At 42.0% G+C, this 18,628-nt stretch overlaps 1 protein-coding gene across 1 annotated transcript in view; it reads left to right on the top strand.

Annotated features, from left to right (window-relative positions):
• Positions 1 to 18,628, top strand: part of pik3r5 (phosphoinositide-3-kinase, regulatory subunit 5) — a 178,266-nt gene that overhangs the window by 116,344 nt on the left and 43,294 nt on the right. Inside the window, 5 exon segments of the mRNA XM_051918933.1 lie at positions 5,883 to 6,057; positions 7,593 to 7,619; positions 7,621 to 7,762; positions 10,850 to 10,933; positions 14,721 to 15,345. Of these exon segments, the coding sequence (XP_051774893.1) occupies positions 5,883 to 6,057; positions 7,593 to 7,619; positions 7,621 to 7,762; positions 10,850 to 10,933; positions 14,721 to 15,345 (1,053 nt within the window).

The following is an 18,628-nucleotide window of genomic DNA, read 5'->3' as shown; positions in this document are numbered from 1 at the left end:
TTAAAGGGTATTACTTACTGTACTTGTGGATTAGCGACACAGAAAATCCAAAATATCCCTTCTCTCTTTTTCATAGTGCCAGTCTTGTAACCTTTTGCAAAGTGACTGTCATAGAAACTTTGGGTCATTCATTACCTGTGAGGGTCTGAGAGAGACCTACAATTAATCGGGTTGGCAAAATCTGGCCCACCAATCATGGGGCACCAGTAAGACACCTAAGTAGGTTGCTGCAGTAAGGGCCCAACTAGCCACTCATTGAAGATGGCGTTGTCGACTGGTAAACAAAAAATGTATTTTTTGCCCATCATATTTAATGAGGGTCATTTTCAGTGACCGACTAGTACAATTAATAATGGCCAATCACTTCGGGGGGTGAGAAGTAGGTTTAGAAGGTACGAAGCTGTGTGATTAAGTATAAAACGTTTTGCAAATGGTAGACATTTGCTCTATTAGTCCTAGATAAAAACCCCCATAAAAAGAAGACAGACTAATTCCTTTAGCTTATTTCTGCTTACATTTCTACCGTTATGGTCTATAATGTTGATGCAATGGAGCAGAGAAAGTTTGATGAGTACGAGAGGGTTATGGATGGGGCATATGGTTGTTCCATATCTCTGCCTAAATTTTCTGGATGTTGTGGCAAAGGCGCTATATAGGTGTCGAAAGACTGACAATGTACCCACAGACACAACACAGTCCCAAAGCACACAAAAGCAAAAACACCACAACACACTCTTCTTCCTCCACTCCTCCCAGAGCAGCTTTGTCCGTCTCCTCCCGACTCTGGCGCCCTGAGTAGTGGCTGCAGGCTCCTTTTAAAGCCCTCCCGGACGTGCTCCAGGTGGTAGTTGGCCTAATTAGACTGCATTACAGTACACGGGCTCATTAAGTCTTGCAGCTCCTCCAGGTAGTGGCCACAGACCCCTGAAGTCCCACGCCTGTGGTCCTGATGTAACCCAGGAGGGCTGCCACCACGCGTTCCAGGGGACATAGTGTGCATCCTGTGTCAGAGGGGCACCCTGGCCGGGCATGGGTCCCAGCCGTCCGCCACAATGTATAAATGTTTTGTCCTCTGATCCTGGGATTTGATCATCCTAATCTTACCGGCCGTTGAAGTTGACCTCCGTTTGACCCAGTCCCCCAGTCTGAGCTGTAACCTGGCTTGACATGAAATCAGTAATCCTCCTTCTCTTTCAGGCCGGATGTTCGGTTGAGTCCCTGTAAGCAAATCGCAGCTTTATATGAGCGCGCCTGCTTTGAGACACAACTTCACTCCCGCTTATCTAGGTCTTTGTGTGTGTGGGTCGTTTCCTATTTTCTGAGAAAGTTGGTGCTTGTATATCCTTTCCTCAGTTTTTGGCCGTTGCTGCTGCTACCGCCGCACCAGTAGTGATGCTCCACACTTTGGCGGTTGACTATGTGTGTTTCATTACTCGTATGGTTTCCGGCCTTATTTACAGGTCAGACTGGGGTCTTAGAACTTCAGGAAGCTTCCTCTTTAGATCTGCTAGTGCAATTGGCACAGGTGGGGTTTGCATATTTGCTTTACCCTATTAGGGGATAGTGAAGACCATCCATTCAAAAACCATTAGGGTTCTACAAGGTTGAAATAGTACAGTGGTATGTCAGAAGCTAAATGGTGGGCGAAATAATTATGATATTAATAGTAAGGTATATCTTGCGGGCGGCACGGTGGCGCAGTGGGTAGCGCTGCTGCCTCGCAGTTGGGAGACCTGGGGACCCGGGTTCACTTCCCGGGTCCTCCCTGCGTGGAGTTTGCATGTTCTCCCCGTGTCTGCGTGGGTTTCCTCCGGGCGCTCCGGTTTCCTCCCACAGTCCAAAGACATGCTGGTTAGGTGGATTGGCGATTCTAAATTGGCCCTAGTGTGTGCTTGGTGTGTTTGTGTGTGTCCTGCGGTGGGTTGGCACCCTGCCCGGGATTGGTTCTTGCCTTGTGCCCTGTGTTGGCTGGGATTGGCTCCAGCAGACCCCCGTGACCCTGTGTTCGGATTCAGCGGGTTGGAAAATGGATGGATGGATGGATGTTTAGATTTTTTTGGGTATCTATCTATCTATCTATCTATCTATCTATCTATCTGTCTGTCTGTCTGTCTGTCTGTCTGTCTGTCTGTCTGTCAATAAAAACATAGAATGTCTGACTGTCTATCTGCACTGTATGTTCCCTAAACAATCCTACAACCTTTGATCGATCTGATCCAAATTTTGCATAATTGCTCTCTAAGACCATACAGAGAGGATGAACTACTTTGGAACCCAACATTTTGACCCCTTTTTAAAAATTCCTGCGTTCTAAAGTTTGCACACCAGTGCCACCTGCTGCTCCAGAGCAAGTCAAACAGCCAAACTAGCAGACAAAATAACTAGAGCTGAATCGTCAATCTGCAGGTTTGAAGTTAAAAGCCTTAGGGTGTACTCACACTGGCAGTTCGTTCCGTGCCCAAGCACGTTTGTTCGTATGTAACCCCACAAAGTCTAGTTCATTTGACTAGTGTGATCGGTCTGTGCTGGACCAACCATACCGTGCCCTGGCTGGCTTGGAAGAGGTGGGCCAGAACACGGTTCAGTAGCTTATAGGAACAGTGTGATCAATAAATGTACCTGAGCCCAGAAAACAGACATGATGTCAATGATGTAGTTCTCATTTCATTCGATATCTTTTGAGTTAAGAGCAGGTTTTTATCCTCAGCTTACACATGAACGTGAATTGTAGCTGGCAAGAAAAGCTTCATATTCCTCCCTTAACATCATTCGTCACCGTAAAAATCTTCTCGTACGTGCAGCAAGATTAACAGCAAAACACTGCGCTGCACACTCAATAAATCTGTAAGAGAGAAGAGGGTCATCCTGCCCTACACGACAACAACCACAAAGTAAGTAAAATCGTTCTGACATGCATGCTGTCACACCGTGTTCGGATCTTGTTTTGGCTTTACATGAAGTCGCATGGTCATGACAAAAATGTGCCAGGGTCCAGAACGTTAAGTGCAGTGTGAGGGACAATCAGGCTTGGGCACGGCACGAAATAAACGTGCCTAGTGTGAGTACGACCTTAAGCACTACGCCACACTGTCTGTCCACCTTGTTGTTTTATGATATCTCATTGTAGTGCATGGCAGTTCTGTTCTTTATGCTCCTTGTTTTCTGTCTGTTAATCTTAAGGGGCGGGGCTTCCCGAAGGTGCAACTATGGACCCGCCCCCTTTTGTTATTTAAAGAGCAGGCATTCCAAGTAATGGCTGCCTTGACACTGTGGCTAACCTTTCTATTTTTGGTTCTTCCTTGAATTTTGATTAATTAGATTTTGTGGTCATTACTTGGTGAATGGACTTTGGACTTGTTATTTGATTCCAATTTCTGGATGACAAATTGGATTTGTTTAATTTTAGGATTTGAGTATTTATTTTTGTAATTCTCTGCTTTTACCTTTGTTCTTTTTTTACTTTTATTAGTATTTTTATAAATATAAAAAGAACACTGCTGTTGTAATTTTGAACCGGAGGTTTCACGGTTCCTCTTTCACTGTTGTGAAGTTTTGAACTTTACAAGCCTTACCTCCATTGTTGGCCTGTTGAGTTGTAGCGGAAAGTCTCGCTCTTTGTATTTTTGTGTTTTTGTAACAGGCAAAATAACGCCAGATTGAAAACTACCTCAGTATTACTTGGAATAATATGGTGCAACCATTCCCTAGGAGACAGACTTAAATTCTGTCCACTTTCTTCTTATAAGACCAGTTGCTACCTTTAGCTGTACTGTATGTAGTTTATTGTGGTTTCCCGGGCTTCCCTGGCTTTGTTTATTGTTTCAATAAAGGAAATCCCTGTAGTTTTAAAATGTTATTTTAATATACAATTGGTGACTCATTCATATGGCTTGCACACTACAAAGTGGATTTCAAAATGAGAATGAGACTGTGTCACTGTGATTCATGTTAATTAATAACAATATGTACATTCAGTAAAAAGAAAGATGCATGTTCATCTAATTCCTGTTGTAGCTTGTCGCCCCCTTTATATTTACTAGATCAAGATGGAGACTGGCACAGTATTACTGCCACACAGCTCTCAGCCGTGGCTTGATTTTCAGCCTCTGAAGTTCAGATTGTGTGTCCTCCCAATGTTCATACTGTATGTGGCTTTTTCTTCCATGGAAAAGTTATTAGTCAGATAAGCGATGCTTAGAGAGTGAGTTCAGATTTCTCTGACCATGTGCCATTCATAACACATTACATCTTTCTGTTCTTTCAAGTGTTGGCATTCAGATTTTATGTCATTTGGTGACCATTTGTAGGGTGCTCTCATCGACTCGCTCTTCAATCTATTGGTTTCAGTTGCCTTTGTGTCGTCATTTAATGGCTCACGTTTAAACTTATTTTAAATTACATCTATAGTGGTTTGTCATTCCAAAGGATTAAATTAGAACATTAGAAGAATCTTAGATGAGAACAGGCCATTCAGCCCATCAAAGCTTGCCAATCCTATCCACTTAAAAGTTAAGTGTTGAAGGTTCCTAAAGTCCTCCTGTCCACCACACTACTTGGTCACTTATTCCAAGTGTCTGTGGTTTCTCTGTGTGAAGATAAACTTCCTAATGTTTGTGCAAAACTCACCCTTAACAATTTACCCATGGTGTCCTCTTGTTCTTGATGAACTCATTTTAAAGTCACCGTCTCGATCTACTGGACTCATTCCCTTCATAATTTTAAACACTTCCGTCAGGTCTCCTCTTAATCTTCTTTTTCTTTACTTAAAAAGTATTTCCTCATAACTCATCCCCTGTACCCCTAGAATAAGCCCAGTTGCTCTTCTCTGGACCTTTTCTAGTGCTGCTATGTCCTTTTTGTAGCCTGGAGACCAAAACTGCACACAATACACCAGATCAGGCCTCACCAGTGTGTTATAAAGCTTCAGCAGAACCTCCTTGGACTTGTACTCCAAACATCAAGGCGCTATATAACCTGACACTCTCTTAACCTTCTTAATGGCTTCTGAACACTGTCTGGCAGTTGAAAGCATCAAGTCCACTATGACCCCTAAATCCTACTCATAAAGTGAACGTTCGATTTTCAGACCTCCCATTGTGTATTCAAACCTCACATTTTTACTTCCTACATATAACACTTGACATTTGCTGACATTAAATCTCATCTGCCACAAATCTGTCTAATCCTGTATGCTGTCCAAGTCCCACTGCAATGATTCCACCGACTGTAGACTATCTGTCAATTCTTCTAGCTTGATATCATCTGCAAAATGAACCAGCTTGTTAGTTATATTCCTATCCAAATTATATATAAATAAATAAACAAATAAATAAATATATATATATATATACTAGACATTAAGCCTGTTACAATAATGGGCACTAGAACATTAGTCCATAAACATTAGTAGGACAGTCTATATTAAATGGCAAGAGACCTTTTACCTCATTAAATTTTTTCCGTAAAATGCCTGTAATTTTCTCTGACAGTAATACTGGCTTTGCTGTCCGTAATATGCGTTTAATTTTCTGTCACAACAGTGGGCAATCAGCAGATTCTCCCTATCAACTGATGTAATGTGCGCGAAAATAAATCTACTTTTAAAAGTATTGTATTTTATTCAAGAACACTGTAATAGCCTAGTATAAGGCATGCAAAACTGAAAAAATTAAACTCATTTATTCTCACTCCTTAAAAAATACAAAATGAAGTGAACAGGAACTACATCAAAATTGAAATGGTGAAGTTCTGTATGTGAATTGGTTCATTTTAATCTGTGTGAACTGAACTTTGAGGGAGTTCTTGTGAGGTGTGAACTTGCACAGCATTGTTCTGTGGTGGGTAAGTTAAACCAGCAGCTGTTCTTTGTCTCTTCTCCTCAGAACGGTTCTGCTGATGAACATGGACGACATCCCCAGTGAGTTCCAGGTAGTAACGGAGCAGCTGAGCAGCATCACCTATTCCAAAGCGGACAGTTACATCACTCTTATTCAGCATGCCTTCCAGAGCGTCTTTGGGAACAGGATCTCTCTCAGACAAATGAAGAAGGAGCTGGAGGTACAGGCAGCAATGCTTTCTTTCTGAGTGGGTTTTCTTGGTACCCCTGCTGGGTCTCCTTTGTTACTGATGAGCTTTGTGTGTAGTTCTTGTGCCCCCAAAGGGCTTTATCCCCGCTGGGGTTTTACATTAAATCTTTCCTACTTTATATTTTTGCTTTGAGCACAGGATATGCCAGCATGGTCGGCTATTTTCCTCCAAAACTAACATACTTAAAGGATGAAAATTTGCAAACGGTCATTCAGAACCAATGGAGCACATGACTGTGGATTCAGATGTCTTTAGACCTCTAAATGTTCTGCACCCTTGATTGTGTTTTAGATTTAATTTTACAGTAAATGAATATATTTGCCGTATTTGCCTATAAATACACACTCGATGACAAAGTGAAAATATGTTTGCAGAAAGCTTTGCAAATGTATTGAAAAATCAAAGACTATTATTCAGACCCTTTGATGCGATACTCATAATTGTGGTCAGGCACATCTTGTTTGTTTTAATTCTCCTTGAGACTTTTCCAGAACTTGTTTGAGGTCCACCTGTAGTGAAAGGACCTGATTGGCCATCACTTAGAAAGGCACACAACTGTGCATATGAGGTCCGCAATTCACAATGTGTAACAGGACAAAAACCAAGTCATGACATTTAAGAAACTCTGTAGACCTCTGTGATCAAATTGTGGTGAAGCATAGATCAGGGCAAGGAGATAAAACCATTTCTAAAGCTTTGCATGTTCCCAGGTGCACACCTGCCTGCCAAGTGTCGTATTCTCTGGCAAATGCCAATCGAGCTGCATGGTGATGTGCTGTGAGCACAGGTCCCAGTAGAGGACCTCGGGCCCTCCTGCCACCCTCATGGAGTCTGTTTGTGATAGTTTGGTCAGAAACATGCACACCAATAGCCAGCTGGAGGTCATTTTGTAGGCTCTGGCAGTGCTCCTCATGTTCCTCCTGGCACAAAGGAGCAGATACCGGTGCTGATGCTGGGATGATGCCCATCTACGTCCCTGTCCAGCTCTCCTTGTGTAAAGGCCCATCTCCTGGTATCTCCTTCATTTTCTTGAGACTGTGCTTGGAGACAAAAGCAAACCTTCTTGTGACGGCACGTATGGATGTTCCATCCTGGAGGAGCTGGACCAACAGTACAACCTGAATCAGCTGCAGGTACCACCTCACGCTACTAGTAGTGACAAAGACACTAACAAAACACAAAACTAGAGCAGAATCAGTCAGGAAGGAGAATGAGAGATCAATTGTCTGTGGCCACCTTTCCCTTTTAGGGTGACGTCTTGCTGTTGTCTCTCCAAGTGCACCGGTTGTCACTTTCATTTCCACCAAAGCAGGTGAAGTTGATTCACAATCACTCAGGTTCCCTAACTGGACAGACTGATATCTCTGAAGCTTCACTGACTTGGACTGCGTTGACGAAGTGTTCCCTTCATTATTTTGAGCAGCGTATTTATCTGATGAGTGTGTACAACGGAAGGCCAAACAGGATCTGTCTCTAGTAATGTACGTCTTGTGTTTGGTCCCCAGTCAAAGACTTTAGAGGAGCTGTCCCGTTTTTTTTATGGAGGTCAGCGAAGTTCTGGAAACAGCAGCAGGCTGGCCTGATTATATGAATGCGAGACAACTTGTGGAGACCAAACTGGAGCAGCTGAGTGCGGAGATGGGCATTGAGGTGCTCAATAGCTGTGCCATGGAAGGTGAGCGAGAATTCATAGCCTTCATTTTTAGCCCTGTAGAGAGTAGCCATTGCTTGGCTGTTAAGTAAAAAACTGTACTTGTGTTCACTACAAGAAGTTAATTTATCCATTTAATGAACCTGAGTGATTCAATTATGGACGTGTGTTTTACAACCTAGAAATGTATTGTTTTATAAAGTGCTATACCATAATGTTTAATGTAAAAATCAATATGTACGAAAAAGACTCTGCTGGTGCACTTTGATAAAGCTACTGTGTAGCTGTGAATACAGTGATTGCTGCTAATGTATTTTAAAGAAATACAGTAATTGCATTATAATCGAATTAGTAATAATGCGCACAATCAAAGTGCTATTTTGAGCAACAATAGCATCATTGTTACAGTACACTGCACAAAGTACAATATGGAGGCACAACAGTTTCTTATTTTCTAAAAGGCTTTATTATGCTGCTCAGTTTAGAAGATGCAACTGCAAGTAAAACTCACCAAACAGTTTTGTAATTAGACGTGCAGCTGCTCTAAGTGTAAAACAGCCATGTTTAGATGAGCTTTATCTTGTATCTTTATCTCTCTATTATAAAAAAAAAAATCCTGGGAGAGAAAGACTAGGGAGACGAGACGTGATCGTCACGTGAAGATCATGGTAGACACTTAAAAGACCCGCGAGACGAAAGAGATTGACCACAGAGAGTCTCGCGGGGACCTTAAACATGAGACTATGTGTCAAGAGATTGACTCAGGACCGTCTCGCGGGGATGTAGAACATGTAGAACAGGTGGCGCAGTGGTAGTGCTGCTGCTTTGCAGTAAGGAGACTGTGGAAGATTGTGGGTTCGCTTCCCAGTTCCTCCCTGTGTGGATAGCGCTTTGAGTACTGAGAAAAGCGCTATATAAATGTATTATTATTATTATTATTATTATTATGAGATTCTTGCAAGACACGTCCTACTTAGAACCAAATAAGAGCACGGGCAGCAAAACACTCAGTCATGTCAAGGCTTTGAGCACACACAGATTCAGGGCTCTGAGCACATATAAAGCATATAAGGACAATATGTTGCCCTACGGTGGGCTGGTGCCCTGCCTGGGGTTTGTTTCCTGCCTTGCGCCCTGTGTTGGCTGGGATTGGCTCCAGCAGACTCCCGTAAACCCTGTAATTAGGATAGAGCGGGTTGGATAATGGATGGATGGATGGACAATATGTTATAGATAAAACGTCGACGACTAAGCGAAGAAGAAAGAGCAGCACGGAGAAAAGAGACTGAAAAGCGTTGGAGAGAAAAAAATGCAAAAAAGAAAAAGAATAATCGAGGTGCAAATTCAGAAAATAAGGAAATTAATAATCAGCCCGGAACAAGTGGAACTGAAAATAAAGCACGTCCAATCAGGCTCAGAATTAAAAGACAATAAGAGTAAAAGACAGTAGAACTTCATAAAGACGTTCAAAAATGTTGGCACTATACACATGATGAGCAGGTTAGAGATTATGAAAGCAGTGGAATTTGAAAGGGTCAAAAAACAACGATGGCACGATACACATGTAGAGAAAGTTAAAGAATATGAAAGCAGGAAAATTCGAAAGTATTGTAGCGTCCCAGGCAGACTGAAGCCTTTTTTTTTGGAGTGACTGTTAGGTTCGATTGAGGGAGGGCAGAGTACGGCACGGAAGACACTGACAGCGGGGTATTGATTGATGCGGGACGGGAGGAGGGGTTAGAGAGGATGTTAGAAGGTTGTGTTTGGGGTTACGAAGTCGGCGGTCTTTTTCTTGATTGTTCAAGTAAAATGTTTGTGAGACTTTACTACATCTGTGTCTTTTTTTTTTTTTTTTACTTCTTCTCTTTTCGAGCCAGACGTGGAGGTCGCTACAGTATCAAAAAAAGATAGTAAAGATCACATTAGCACAAACAAAAGGAAATTATTACTCTGAGAAGTAACGAAAAAGCGAATAGAGATCGAATATATGGACACAGGTGATATGTCTGAAGTATACAAATATTGTAAGGCTTTGAAGTTTAAGTGAGAGGATTTCAAAAACAGGGTTTACCCATCCATCCATCCATTTTCCAACCCGCTGAATCCGAACTCAGGGTCACGGGGGTCTGCTGGAGCCAATCCCAGCCAACACAGGGCACAAGGCAGGAACCAATCCCGGGCAGGGTGCCAACCCACCGCAGGACACACACAAACACACACTAGGGCCAATTTAGAATCGCCAATCCACCTAACCTGCATGTCTTTGGACTGTGGGAGGAAACCGGAGTGCCTGAAGGAAACCCACGCAGACACGGGGAGAACATGCAAACTCCACGCAGGGAGGACCCGGGAAGCGAACCCAGGTCCCCAGGTCTCCCAACTGCGAGGCAGCAGCGCTACCCACTGCGCCACCGTTTACCTCATATGCATTTATTGGTTACTTTGCCAAAAAAAAAGTATTAACTGCTGATGATGAAGATCGCTTTGTCTGTGCTGAATTTCCAAACAGAGAAACCTATCCTGAATTATGGTACAAAGTCATTAAACACATGTCTCACGGACCTCATTTAAAAGATTCAGCATGACTCGAAAGATTCCAAATATTGTTTTTAAAGAAGTTCTGAAATAAAAGTGAAACTAATGAAATAGCAACAATTTAAAGAAGAAAAAATCTTAAAAGTGTGTATCCATAAAAACAAAAACGGAGGTTGGCGAGTGAAGCGAGCAGGGGGCGAATCCCCCTAGTATTATTAAAAAAGAATACCACTTTGCATATCACTTTGAGATATGGTTTTAAAGCTATAAAAAGAAACCTGTTTGCTCTGTGAAACGCTCGGCTTGATGGGCGCTCCGTTAAATAAGAATCATTTATTCAGCTTGCATGTGAACACTGTGTGTTGCTTCTGTAATTACTTGTTTTGTAAAATACCTTATGGTAGTATTCAGTTTTGAAGGGTGCTGTAAATCATAAAGATACATTTGTAAAATTGCTAAGCTCTTTATGATAGTGTTTAATGTGACAGACATCATATAAAATGAAGAATGATTAACTAAGCTACATTTCATATGTTTCTTTTTTGACACATTTTCTTTTTCTGTATACTTTCCCAGGTCTCAAATCAAGACACACATTACAGACTATCCAGTTACCAGTGGCCAAATGCCTCAAGTATCATTGGGATAAGGATAACTTCGGTAAGCAGCACTCAAATGTCACTCCGTCTCCCTCAGCCAGGGCCTACAATTAACAATGAGAAAGATAAAAAGGGACTGGAAGCAATAGAGAACCAGACAGATCTCACCAGCGGATAAGCAAGAAAGTTGAATACGAAGAAATAATTGCTCTGTGACAATTTTGGGGAATAAAACAATTGAGCAGTTGAATTGTGTGAGCGCAATTGTGATCTTTTTTAAACTGATGTTTTGTGAGGCAGGGATCAGAAGCCTTGTGTTCAGAACAATTTTACACTAAACTCGAAATCGGATACTAAAAAAGGAATCAAAACAAAATGGGGACTAAAATTCTTTTTGTTTTTTAATAATAATAATAATAATAATTAATAATAACTCCTGTGGCTACTGTCCCTCTTACGTGTGGTAAAAGACAAGTAAAGCAACCTGGTGTCACAATGGGCATCTGGCTATAAAATGTTTCAGCTCCAGTATCCTCGGATTTAAACTGGCCAACGTTCATGAGCCCTAAAAAATATCCGTTAAACCATTAGATAGCGAGAACTGCAAGTGTCAGGATCTTGTTAGTTACTGTCCTAAATCATTTCTTTATTATTCAAAGAACAAAACAGCCAAGTTTCAATTCACATACAGTTTTGCAAAATGACATATTTGTTTTGCTGGCCAATAGTGGAACACGAATCTCATTTTGAAAAAAAGAGTTTTTTGGGGAGGTAGATGGCGAGAAATATTGTTCCCTAAAGATTTGTTCAAACGTGCATGTTTATGTGTTGTTACAGCATAGTGCGGATAATTACCTACACACCCGTAAAACAAATTTCAGTTTATGCTTTTTATTCATATTACAGTGGAGTTGCAGTGTGATTTTATTTTATTTTTACTTATTTAATTATTTTTATAGGGCAGCACAGTGGCACAGTGGGTAGCGTTGCTGCCTCGCATTTAGGAGACACAGGTTTGCTTCCCGGGTCCTCCCTGAGTGCTGTTTGCATGTTCTCCCTGTGTCTACGTGGGTTTCCTCCGAGTGCTCCGGTTTCTGCCCAGAGTCCAAAGACATGCAGGTTAGGTGCATTGGCGATTCTAAATTGTCCCTGGTGTGTGCTTGGTGTGTGGGTGTGTGCGCCCTGTGGTGGACTGGCGCCCTGCCCAGGGTTTGTTTCCTGCCTTGTGCCCTGTGTTGGCTGGGATTGGCTCCAGCGGAACCCCGTGACCCTGTAGTTCGGATATAGCGGGTTGGATAATGGATGGATGGATGGATGGATGGATAATGGATGGAATTATTTTTATATGTATGCATGATGGGCTGCATATTTTTCACACAAATACACACCGAAACGCACAGTCATACACATTATGATGTTACGAGTAACGGCGCACTGCACGATAACGTGCAGTGAACACACTTGACTTGAGCATTCCTAGTTTTCATCCTCTTCCTCTGTACGTTTACCATTCGTTTGCTCAGAGGCTGATGCGCCTGCTGTTTCCTGACCAGCTCTTCTTCTTTTCTCCACCCTAGCGGCCCGCTGCTTCTCTTCTTCTGTTGACATCTTTTCGCGTTAAAACTGATTAAGTCAGTGTTTGTGTTGCAATTACTTAGTACGTTTTCCTTAATTTTTCACTTAAGCTGGCACTTAAGTCTTCAATCTGCCTCAAGAAGATATGAAGAGGTAGAGGAAGTGACGGTGAAGGTGGTAGGGATGAGAACTGCGCCCGTACGCATGCGTCACATGGGCTGCCGAGAATTGATTCTACAATAAAATAAAATAAAAATAAAAGGAGGAATAACCTTGGAGGTCAATCATCACCCCAAAAGTGGACAGTAGATGTCACGTAGTATATGTGTACCAAATTTCAGGTCAATACGTGAAACGGTTTGCGAGGTACAGGTGATTTAAAATCCTGGACAGACAAACGCACAGCCACAGTATAGCGTATTATTGAAGAAGACATTAGATGAATTAAGTGGATTGGCCTGGTGAGCTTTGTTGGGCTGAATGGCCTGTTCTCGTCCAGATTGTTCTAGTATTCCAATTACTGGGTTTTTCTCCACACCATACTCGATAAATGGAAGGCTGGTTGATAACTGACTGCCATTACTGGCCGATCTTCCTCTCCTGTTTCTTGACTCCTACCAGTGAGATCTTGCACGTTCCATACGCATTGATGTTCAGTTCTGGCTCTGATGCATTTTTCGGATTCCGATCACTAAGGTTACATCCGCATTGCTAAGTTTACGTGTAAAACTGCAGACATTGATTTCCATTTTCGTCTTTTGTCCACATTACCCTGGTGTTTTTAACCTCTGTATATGGAGACTTTTAAAAACGCTCCTCAGAGCTGTTTATTTCTGAAAATGGTGGCTTAGTGTTGAAATGTAAATGGGTGAAAATGGAGCGCTTTGAAAATGCTAATCCTAATCGCGCTCTGATTGGTTTGTTTTTACTATGTATCCCTTCCCTGATTGGATCCTACTCATTACATTTTCTCAGCCACTTGGCTCACCTTATACTTGTGCGTTACTCTCGATAACAATTTCACCTCCTTATTAGTTCAAACATGTTCCACAAATGAATGTCTGCCATGGCGGACGCCTTCTGTTCCTGTTTCCACTGATGTACGCATACTCAGGGTTGACGAATAGCTATGTCATAAGCGTTTTTTTGGTCATTTTAGTGTGGGACGAGATATTTTAATAGCTAATGTGCTAACACTAGTGTGGACGGAGATCATTTTTGTTTAAAACTGCAATTTCTTAATGACAACGTACTGTAGGTGTGAATGAAGTCTAAGACTATCATTATAAATGGCAAAGTGGGCATCATCTTAACAGTACAAACACAACACACATCTCATGACTGTAGAAAATGATAAATGTGTCTGGTAAATTTTTTCTCACTAGAAATCTTTATTTAAATACTAAATGACAGGCAGACACACGTGGAACTAATGGATGTACTGTAGATGCTTCCAAACAGGAACTAAACGCCTTCCTTCTTGTGTCAATGGCATGAATTTTGCAGGATGCAAAATGCTGTTTGTTCAATTAATTGTCTTTCTTCTTATTAGAAATAATTCAAATGTTTCGCAGTTGTCATTTTTCTGAACAGCTGATAACAGTGAAATGTTACACACACAAGTCTTAATGTTTGACCTCTTTGCTGTTCACTCCATTTTTTTGTAAAGACAGGAAGGTGACACGTCACACTCTGGACATGTATGGGCTACGTGGTCTGGCAAGGTACCCTGTTCACAGGCACAAAATGGCAGCGACCGCTGAAAAATACAAAGAATGGTGAAATATCTATAAATAAATAAAATCTCATAGCTCTCAGAAAGCAGAATAAACGAACGACAAGAATGACAAAAGCATTTCTAACAATGAGACCATTAGAAAAATAAAAAAATGGAGATGCGAAGAACGTTTTGAGGTGCTTTCAAAAAGAAAACAGTCAAGGAGGAGACCAAGAATGTTAAAAATAACATAGTGAAGTAGATAAACTCGAAAAGAGATGTTCTTAATTTTTAATTACTGAAGTTTTCATCTGGGTGGAGGCCTGTAATATGCTAGCAGCTACAAAGAACATTAAGGAAATAGAAAACTATTTGAAGGTTATAAATGCTGAAGTGAAGTTTCAATAACGTTAGGTCAGTAAAAACATCCATTGCTGGAACTAGTAACATTTAGCCAGTAGCGTACGGAGAAACTATGGAAATTATTGCTTTTAATAGGTTTGTCTGGTGACTCCTTAGCTACTTGAAGTCATCTTATTTTTATTTAATTTTACAGACGTATTAAATGAAATACTCTTAAATGAGTGTAATGTTCCCTCAACAAATTCTGCACAGCCTGATGTAGAAGATGATGTGGACAATGACCAAGAGGACATTGAGGAGGATGTGGAAATGACTTGCATTGATCACCGGGCTTCCACCATCTCAACCTATTCCACTGTATCCACAGCTTCCAAGGACTCTATGTTCTCCACGTATTCTATTGCCTCCAACCACTCGGCACCTTCTATATCATCGTTTGCTTCAGGAGTAGACAGTGACTTTTGTGAAGACACCGATGAGGAAACTCGACATGAGAGACAAACAAAGAACAAGCCCACATTGACCCGCCGTTTGTCCAGGCTCTTCAAACACCGGAGAAGCACAACCTTACGGCGGACTGAGAGTTTGGGGAACCCCGAGTCCAGAAACTCATTACCTTTCAAGTCACAAAGGTCCAACTCTTTACCGCAGCAGGTGCGCCTGCAAAGTGCAGAGCGGCAGTTCCTGCGTAACGCCTTCTACCGCAGGAGGCCTTTTCTTAGTTGTGATGAAGAAAGCAAGACCACTAGGGTGCGGGTGGTTGTGTTTGGCGCTGACCAGATTTCGGGAAAAATTGCCAGGGCCTACAGTAACCTCAGGTAAATATGATATTTTGCAATTTTACTTTTTTTGGGTGATGTGAGTGGGGTGCGTTTCTTAGGTTTGCAAATATCAGGATCTTAGCCCACTCTGAGATTGTTGTATGCGATGCCACCCATATGTTAAATCGAAAAGTGGGGAGTTTTGCATACAATATAGTATGTATATGGGATCGAAAAATTCCCATTAGAGTTTTGAGCAAGATTACGTAATGAATGACAATGAGAAGGAGATGTATTGTATGTGATGGACACAAATCCAAAACTCAGTAAAGTCCAGTGCTCATGTGGGAGATAAAATCATTCAATAAATAAATAGATCCAAACAAAGGTAAAATCCAGTGAGCCACAGTGTTTCCATCTCTATTGCACCACCACTCACCATCGGGTCTTTTCAGTGGGGGGCTGAACACCAACAAGTATGGTCATCCAACACTTAATTTTCCTCCCAGCCACCTCAGACAGTACCCGCTAGGACGCCCAAAGCCCAGCTTTGTCATCCTAGCACCGTTTTTCAGTGTCCGTGGAACGACCCTTGACGCTTTCAGCCACTCCTGCAGCATCCAGTGCTAAGCAGGAATGGCCCATCCTTGGTCTCATTGGGACCACCAGACCACATTGCCTCCTGTCTACCGCATTAACTTGCACGTCCCATCTTACTCCTTTATTCTCGCCAACCCATCTCCAGTTTTCTTATCCTCATGTTTCTTTCTCGACCTTCTTCTCATTCTCAATCTCATTTTTTCTTCTGATCTGCCCTCTCTATCCTTCTCAGACTCCGTTTACACTCTTGGGGGTGCAGAAGCTTTGTTTAACAATCCTCGGAGTGTCAATGAGGAAACCAGCTGAGCTGATCACATCTGCACATGAGCAAGTAATTGACCAATTTCTTCACTGCACACCTTGTGGCCAGGCAGCCTTTCAACGATATGCACCCACACCCACCAAGCCTGAGCTGTACTGTTGTTAATAATAATAAAAAAATAAACTTGCACTGCCATGGACCCCTATGTGCTTCACCACAGTCTAGAAGTTAGAGAGAGAATGTCAGAGAGTGTGTTGGAAAGAAGCCTTCCTCTCGACAGAACAGAGTAGAAATTGCCAAGTCCAGTCAAATATTTGTTTGTGCTCCCTTTTGGTTCATCCCTCAAGTGTGTACGTATTTTGGTTACATAAAACAATTTCTTGCTATTTTGGACTCTTCAGACTTATCATGCATACTGAAGTGATGGCTAAAATAGCCCATAAATTTAATAACCATTTTACAAACACATTACAGTATCCTATAAAAAACCGCACATTACTGCCAGCCACCATGATCATAAAACACAACAGAATTGAATACAGAAACAAGAAAAATCACAGTAATTAATACCAGTTTTTTTACGAACAAAGCACATACAGTGCATCCAGAAAGTATTCCGAGCGCATCACTTTTTCCACATTTTGTTATGTTACAGCCTTATTCCAAATATGGATAAAATTCATTTTTTCCTCAGAATTCTACACACAACACCCCATAATGACAAAGTGAAAAAAGTTTATTTGAGGTTTTTGCAAATTTATTAAAAATAAAAAAATTGAGAAAGCACATGTACATAAGTATTCAAAGACTTTGCCATGAAGCTCAAAATTGAGCTCAGGTGCATCCTGTTTCCCCTGATCATCCTTGAGATGTTTCTGCAGCTTCATTGGAGTCCACCTGTGGTAAATTCAGTTGGTTGGACATGATTTGGAAAGGCACACACCTGTCTATATAAGGTACCACAGTTGACAGTTCATGTCAGAGCACAAACCAAGCATGAAGTCAAAGGAATTGTCTGTAGACCTCCGAGACAGGATTGTCTCGAGGCACAAATCTGGGGAAGGTTACAGAAACATTTCTGCTGCTTTGAAGGTCCCAATGAGCACAGTGGCCTCCATCATCCATAAGTGGAAGAAGTTCGAACCACCAGGACTCTTCCTAGAGCTGGCCAGCCATCTAAACTGAGCAATTGGGGGAGAAGGGCCTTAGTCAGGGAGGTGACCAAGAACCCGATGGTCACTCTGTCAGAGCTCCAGAGGTCCTCTGTGGAGAGAGGAGAACCTTCCAGAAGGACAACCATTTCTGCAGCAATCCACCAATCAGGCCTGTATCGTAGAGTGGACAGACGGAAGACACTCCTTAGTAAAAGGCACATGGCAGCCCGCCTGGAGTTTTGCCAAAAGGCACCTGAAGGACTCTCAGACTATGAGAAAGAAAATTCTCTGGTCTGATGAGACGAAGATTGAACTCTTTGGTGTGAATGCCAGGCGTCAGCGTTTGGAGGAAACCAGGCACCGCTCATTACCAGGCCAATACCATCCCTACAGTGAAGCATGGTGGTGGCAGCATCATGCTGTGGGGATGTTTTTCAGGCGGCAGGGACTGGGAGACTAATCAGGATAAAGGGAAAGATGACTGCAGCAATGTACAGAGACATCCTGGATGAAAACCTGCTCCAGAGCGCTCTTGACCTCAGACTGGGGCGACGGGTTCATCTTTCAGCAGGACAACGACCCTAAGCACACAGCCAAGATATCAAAGGAGTGGCTTCAGGACAACTCTGTGAATGTCCTTGAGTGGCCCAGCCAGAGCCCAGACTTGAATCTGATTGAACATCTCTGGTGAGATCTTAAAATGGCTGTGCACCAACGCTTCCCATCCAACCTGATGGAGCTTGAGAGGTGCTGCAAAGAGGAATGGGCGAAACTGGCCAAGGATAGGTGTGACAAGCTTGTGGCATCATATTCAAAAAGACTTGAGGCTGTAATTGCTGCCAAAGGTTGCATCGACAAAGTATTGAGCAAAGGCTGTGAATACTTATGTACATGGGATTTCTCAGTTTTTTTATTTTTAATAAATTTGCAAATATCTCAAGCAAACTTTTTTCACATTGTCATTATGGGGATGTTGTGTGTAGAATTCTGAGGAAAAAAATGAATTTAATCCATTTTGGAATAAGGCTGTAACATACCAAAATGTGGGAAAAAAGTGATGCGCTGTGAATACTTTCTGGATGCACTGTATAGTTCCATTAAACACTTCCAAATTTTCCCATTAGGGGGGATTTAACTGTGAAACCCTGGCTAGATATAAGAGCAAACAGCAGGTCTTCACAAATTGCTCTACTCCACTATGACGCTGCAGAGAGCACAAAGGCATAAAGGTAATCTCTGGTGAACAAAGTACCAGTGCAGTATCAGTAAAGGCAAATAACAGAACATAATATCTGGAAATCACAAAGCACTGAAAAATTGCACC

This window comes from Erpetoichthys calabaricus, chromosome 14 (assembly GCF_900747795.2).
Source record: "Erpetoichthys calabaricus chromosome 14, fErpCal1.3, whole genome shotgun sequence".
Lineage (NCBI taxonomy): Eukaryota > Metazoa > Chordata > Cladistia > Polypteriformes > Polypteridae > Erpetoichthys > Erpetoichthys calabaricus.
The sequence above is the reverse complement of the archived record's forward strand: the minus strand, read 5'-3'. Positions and strand labels throughout refer to the sequence as shown.